We start from the raw sequence: 6,757 nt of genomic DNA on the forward strand, positions 1-6,757 counted from the left end.
ACCTCCCCCAAGTACTCGCCCACCAGCCCCACCTACTCGCCCACCTCCCCCAAGTACTCGCCCACCAGCCCCACCTACTCGCCCACCTCCCCCAAAGGCTCTACCTACTCCCCCACTTCCCCGGGCTATTCCCCCACCAGCCCCACCTACAGCCTCACCAGTCCGGCCATCAGCCCGGACGACAGTGATGAGGAGAACTGAGGGTGCGCGAGGCGTGGGGCAGCCCGGGTGGTGCCCTTGTGGGGCGCAGGCCCCCAGCCCACCTCCCTTGTACATAGCGCCTGTGACAAAGTTCCTCGTTGACGTTCTGGTCCCGTTTCCGCTGGGGCTTCTTGTCTTATTCTCCACTCGTGCTGTCTCAGAAGCCACTCGCCTGGCTGTGGTGTTCTCCTTCCTACCCCACCTGCCCCAGGCCTGTCCCCAAATCGAGGCTCCCTCCTTGCCTGTGGCTTGATTGGGGGTAAAGGGTATTTTAACTTCTTAGGGGTAGTTCCTGCTCTGGGTCATTATATCTGATCCTCGGGAAGAACAAAGCTAAAGCTGCCTTTTGTCTGTTATTTTATTTTTTGAAGTTTAAATAAAGTTTACTAATTTTGGCCAAAAGCGTGTCACGGGGAGTGCTTAACTGGGGGGCAGGCATACGTGGGCCGCCCCCTGCCTGGGCCACTGACCGCTGCTGGGAGGCGGGCGGCCCGGAGCAGACAGCTCCTTATTCTCTGAACAAGAACTTGCCACGTACCACGTGTTGCTTTCTACCAGCTTTATGGTCCCACGGGGGTGGCCCTTGCCCTTCGTTGAACATAACAGCTTTTTAACCTCTTATCACGATACGGGATTTGGAAAAGTTCAGAAAGATCCACGTGCTGCAGAAGCAGAGACGTAACCAGTCTTCACGCCGCCACCAGGAGGCACATTTTCTTCTGGTATTTTTCCTGCACGTTTCTCAAGTCCCTTCCAACCCGTTCTTGTTTTGGCCTCAAACCAACAGTGAGAAGGTTCTGGATCCTGTAATATGTTTGAAAGCAGCCGTGAAAGGATTCGGGGATAATTTGTTGGTTTTGGCCACTGCATATTTTCTTTCATTAGTTTCCTGTTACTCTGCCTATCCGCTTTCTCCATTCTCTGCTAGGTATTTCTGCTTTACTTTGGGTGTTTTAAATTAACTTTTTAAATTGAAATATTTCAAAGAACAGTATAGAAAGTGAAGCCCAAGATCTACTAACTTGATCACTGAGGTTATAGAGTATAGATACCATTTTCCCGTATTTAACCCCGATCTTAAATTGTTTTGAAAGAGATGACTTGTTTTTATAAGGATATATGTCCGTTATAAAAGATCCTAGCACTGCAGGAAGGAACAAATATCAAATCTTCCCAAATCCCACCCCCAAGAAACGAGCATCAACGTGGTGAAGGGAATTCCAGACATCTGCGTCGATCACATGGAAAGGTAGGAGGCTAGAAATTGTTTAACAAGAATGGGATTGCTTACACATGGTCTTGAGTTTGGGCCGCTAGGACGCTACCATAGACTGGCTTACCAACAGCAGGTATTTCTTTTTTTTTTTTAAAGATTTTATTTATTTTTTTTAGAGAGCGAGCAAGAGGGAAACAGCATGAGAGGGGAGAGGGTCAGAGCTCCCGCTGAGCCGGGAGCCCGATGTGGGACTTGATCCCAGGAGCCTGGGATCATGACCTGAGCCGAAGGCAGACGCTTAACCATCTGAGCCACCCAGGCGCCCCAACAGCAGGTATTTCTCACAGCTCTGGAGGCTGGGGAATCCAAGGTCAAGGCCACTGGCTTCTTGGTTCACAGATGGCCATCTCAGGAGTCCACAGGGCAAGAAGGGGTGAGGGAACTCTCTGGGCTCCTCTCAGGACACTGATCCCATTCATGAGGGCTCCACCCTCCCGACCTAAGCAGCTCCCCAAAGCCCCGCCTCCAAATACCATCACATTAGGGATTCATTTCCAGCATGGGAATTTGGGGGAGACAAGCATTAAATCCATAGCATGTACTTAGGTAATTAATTTGACTTTTTTTTAAAGATTTTATTTATTTTAGAGAGAGAGCAAAATCACAAGCAGGGGGAGCAGCAGAGGGAGAGGGAGAAGCAGACTCCCTGCCGTGCAGGGAGCCCAATGTGGGTCTTGTGCAGGGACTCGATCCCAGGACCCCGGGACCATGACCTGAGCGGAAGGCAGACGCTTCACTGATGGAGCCACCCAGGTGCCCCTAAATTCAATAATTTTTAAGGAGAAAAAAATTAAGCGAATTCATCCCTCTGCCAAATGTCATACCGCTGATACTTCTCCATGAGAAATATTCCTGACGGGTCCATCAACATCAACATACGTTAATGAAAACCAAACAAATGAATAAATGAAAAGCAGAATCAGACCCCATAGATACAGAGAACAAAGGGGTGGTTGCCAGAGGGAGGGGGAGGTCCAGGCTTCCCCTAATGGAATGAATAGTCATGGGGATGAAAGGCACAGCGTAGGGGTCATAGTCAGGGTATCCTGGGTCATGTGGTGGCGGGTGGTAGCCACATGGGGGGGGCACAACATAACGTGTAAGTGTCCACTCACTATGTCTTACGGCTGACACGGGGGTAACATTGCATGTCAACTATGCTTCGAGAAAAACATTATAAAACCATTGAGATGTTGGTAATGTTGGGTTATTTTTTAAAACATGGAAAGTTTAAGGGATGCCTGGGTGGCTCAGTCGGTTAAGCATCTGCCTTCGGCTCAGGTCACGATCCCGGGGTCCTGGAATCGGGCCCCACATCGGGCTCCCTGCTCCGCGGAGAGTCTGCTTCTCCCTCTCCCTCTCCCTCTGCTTGTACTCTCTCTCTCTCACTGACAAATAAATAAAATCTTTTAAAAAAAAGTTATTTAATGTATCAGAACTTCATGTTAATGAAACCATACTGTGTATGTCCTTTGTGACCTGCTTCTTTTAGTCAACATTGTTTTAGAGATTCATCCTGTTGAAGTTTATAGCAACTCATTCATTTTTACTAAAAAATACACCATACACTGTTTAAATTATAGACTTCATCCTTGGGGCTCCTGGGTGGCTCAGTCGGGAGAGCCTGCGATTCTCGATCTCGGGGTTGTGAGTTCGAGCCCCATGTGGGGTGTAGAGATTACTTAAATAAATAAAACTTTTAAAAAGAGAGAGAGAGGAATCCATCCTTACACTATGCATTATTCTTTTCTAGTATCCTCCAAAAGTTTTATGGTTTGGGATTTCACATCTAGGTGAATTTTAATTCACTTAAAATTGACTTATTTGGTGGAAAGAAGTGGTTTCATTGTTTTCCACATGAATAACCAATTGTCCCAGCAAAATTTATGAAATGACTCATCCTGTTCAAATGCCCTTCTTGACCAAGTCATTTTCATACGTATTTCCAAATGTTTCTAGGTTCTTCTGTTCCTTTGGTCTATTTTCTCTTCCTCTGTTACTACCACATTATATTATTATTATTATTACTATTATACTTATTTTTTTAGAGAGAGAGTGCATGTGAGTGAGGGGTAGGAGCAGAGGTAGACAGAATCTTGAGCAGATTCCATGCCCAGCGCAGAGACCGACACAGGGCTCGATCTCATGACCCTGAGATCATGACCTGAGCCAAAAAATCAAGAGTTGGCAGCTTTAACTGACTGAGCCACCCAGGCGCCCCTCTACCATATTATTTTTAATTGCTATGCTTTTTGTTATATTTCAAATATCTGGTAAAGCAACGTACCCCTCCTTGTTCTCCAACAATGTCTTGTCTATTTTGGGCCCTTTGTTCTTCCATGAAATATTTAGATCTAGTCCATAAAAATAACCCATCAAAGATTTTTGTTAAAGTTTATGTCTATCAGATTAAATCTATAGGTCCCCACATTGAGCTTTACTATCCCCCAAAAATGGTATATGTCTCCATTTATTCAGTTTTTATGTCTTTTAATAAAATGATATCATTTTTCGTCAGAGTTTACACTTCTTTTATAGATTCATTTCTAGATTCTTTATATTTTTTTTATTGATACGATACAGTATCTTTTTTCATACCTCATTTCCTAACATCTTTTTTTTTTTAAGATTTTATTTATTTATCTGAGAGAGAGAGAAAATGATAGCAAGAGAGAGCACGAGCAGGGAGGAGAGGGAGAAGCAGACTCCCTGATGAGCAGGGAGCCCGACGGGCTCAATCCCAGGACCCTGGGATCATGACCTGAGCCGAAGGCAGATGCTTAACTGACCAAGACGCCCAGGCGCCCCTCATTTTCTAACATCTTGATGTACAGAAGTGAAATAATTTTTTGTATGTGGATTTTATATCCAGCAAACTCTGTAATCTCTCTTACTAATCTTTAATTTATGTGTGTCGTTTTTTGCTCTATACATAGACAGTCATGTCATATACACACAATGCCAAGTTTGTTTCTTCCTTCCCAGTTATTAAAACCTTTATTCCTGGAACGCCTGGCTGGCTCAGTCAGTGGAGCATGGGACTCTTGATCTCGGGGTCATGAGTTCAAGCCCCACCATGGGCGTAGACTTACTTTAAAAAAAAAAACAACAAACCTTTATTCCCCATGTTACTGTACTCTGACGAATTTGCATAAGTTGTTTACTAGAATAACTCACCTTTGTGTGCACTTGATCTTAAAAAAGAATGCTTTCGTGGTTTCACCATGAGGTATGATGTGTGCCATAGGGTTTTTTTTTTTTATTGTTTTTTGTTTTTTTTTAAATAAACTTCTATCAAGTTAAGGAAGTATCCTTCTGTATCTCGTTTGCCAAAAGATCTAACTATGAATAAATATCCAATTTTATGAAACATACTTTTTTCTTTTCTTTATTAAATTTATTTAGGTTTATTTATTTTTTTAGTAATCTCTACACCCAACACCCAATTAAGTTCCCCCTAAGAAACTTATTTTCTGCAAGGTTCTGCTAGCTTCATAAGGTGTTTGGGATTATTACCTCACTTCCTTTCAGAGTATGACCCTACCTGTTCTCTGACTATTTGACAACACCCCCCTAACTGGTTAGCACCAAATGTGAGCTGTTTTCTTCATGGGAAGATAGATATGTATCTATTCAATTTCCTTAATAATAAGACTAGTCATGTTTTCTATTTCTTCCTGACATAGTGTTAGTAAATAGTATTTTCCCTAGGAACTTAATATCAAATAAAGTTATTTAGGGGTCCCGGGGGGGGCTCAGTCGTTAAGCGTCTGCCTTCGGCTCAGGTCAGGATCCCGGGGTCCTGGGATCGAGCCCCGAATCGGGCTCCCCGCTCCACGGGAAGCCTGCTTCTCCCTCTCCCACTCCCCCTGCTTGTGTTCCCTCTCTTGCTATGTTTCTCTCTGTCAAATAAATAAATAAAATCTTTAAACAAACAAAGTTATTTATGATATCTTGTCTTTATTTATTATTATCTGTTTGATTTCTTCTGTTTCTGGAGTTAGGCCACCATTTTGCTTCCTATACTGTTTATTTATTCTCTGTTTAGCCATCTTGCCACAGGGTTGTCTCTTTTTTACTTTTTCAAAAAAGATTTATTTTTTAAAGTATTTTATTTATTTATTTATTTGAGAGAGAGAGAGAGCTCGTGCACCCACCGAGCAGGGGAGGGACAGAGGGAGAGGAAGGGAATCTCAAGCAGTCCTCACCCACACATACTGAGCTCAAAGCCCCTCTTGGGGCTTGATCCCATGACCCATGAGATCATGACCTGAGCCGAAACCAAGAATTGGACGCTCAACCAACTGAGCCACCCAGTTGTCTCTCTTTTTTTACTTTTAAACAGTGAACTTCTGTCCTTGTTGATTTTAATTAATTGATTCTTCTGTTCTTAGCTATATTGTTTCTTACCTTCCTACTTTCTTTGAATTTATTCCACTATTCTTTTCATGGTTTCATTAACTTGGGCATGCTTTTTTGCTGTAAATAGTTGTGTTGTCTTTTATTTTATTTTAAAAGATTTTATTTAATTATTTGAGAGAGAGAGAATGAGGGAGAGAGAGCACAAGACGGGGGAGGTCAGAAGGAGAAGCAGACTCTCCGATGAGCAGGGAGCTCAATGCGGGACTCCACCCTGGGACTCCAGGATCAAGACCTGGGCCAAAGGCAACCGCTTAACCGACTGAACCACCCAGGCGTGCTCTCATTGTTGTTTTGATTTGCATTTCCCCTCAACTTGTGATGTTGAGCACATTTTCTTTCTTTTTTTTTTTTTTAAAGATTTTATTTATTTATTTGAGAGAGAGAATGAGAGACAGAGAGCACGAGAGAGCAGAGGGTCAGAGGGAGAAGCAGACCCCCCGTTGAGCAGGGAGCCCGACGTGGGACTCGATCCCAGGACTCCAGGATCATGACCTGAGCTGAAGGCAGTTGCTTAACCAACTGAGCCACCCAGGCGCCCCGAGCACATTTTCATGTACCTGTTGTCCAGTCATATACCTTCTTCAGGAAAATGTCTATTCAGGTTTTTGCCCATTTTTAGTTGGATTATTTGGGTTTGGTTTTGCTTGCCATTGAGATGTATGAGTTCTTTATATATGTTGGATATGAACCCCTTACCAGAATATGATTTGCAAATATTTTTTCCCATTCTGTAGGCTGTCTTTTCATTTTGCTGACTGTTTCTTTTGCCAAGCAGAAGCTTTTATGTTTGATGTGGTCCCACTTGTTTTTTGTTACTTGTGCTTTAGGTATCATATTTCAGTGCTTTGAAGATGTCCC

General features: G+C 43.4%; 1 protein-coding gene across 1 annotated transcript in view; it reads left to right on the top strand.

Annotated features, from left to right (window-relative positions):
• The window catches only part of POLR2A (RNA polymerase II subunit A), a 23,561-nt gene extending 23,344 nt beyond the window's left edge, over positions 1–217 (top strand). The window contains exon 29 of the mRNA XM_034989499.1: positions 1–217. This exon is cut by the window's left edge and continues 1,013 nt beyond it. Within this exon, the coding sequence (XP_034845390.1) occupies positions 1–201 (201 nt within the window). The 3' untranslated portion in view covers positions 202–217.
• Positions 218–6,757: the final 6,540 nt, after the last annotated feature.

The sequence above is a fragment of the Mirounga leonina genome, unplaced genomic scaffold (genome assembly GCF_011800145.1).
Source record: "Mirounga leonina isolate KUSES-001 unplaced genomic scaffold, KU_Mleo_1.0 Mir_488, whole genome shotgun sequence".
In the NCBI taxonomy this organism is placed as follows: domain Eukaryota; kingdom Metazoa; phylum Chordata; class Mammalia; order Carnivora; family Phocidae; genus Mirounga; species Mirounga leonina.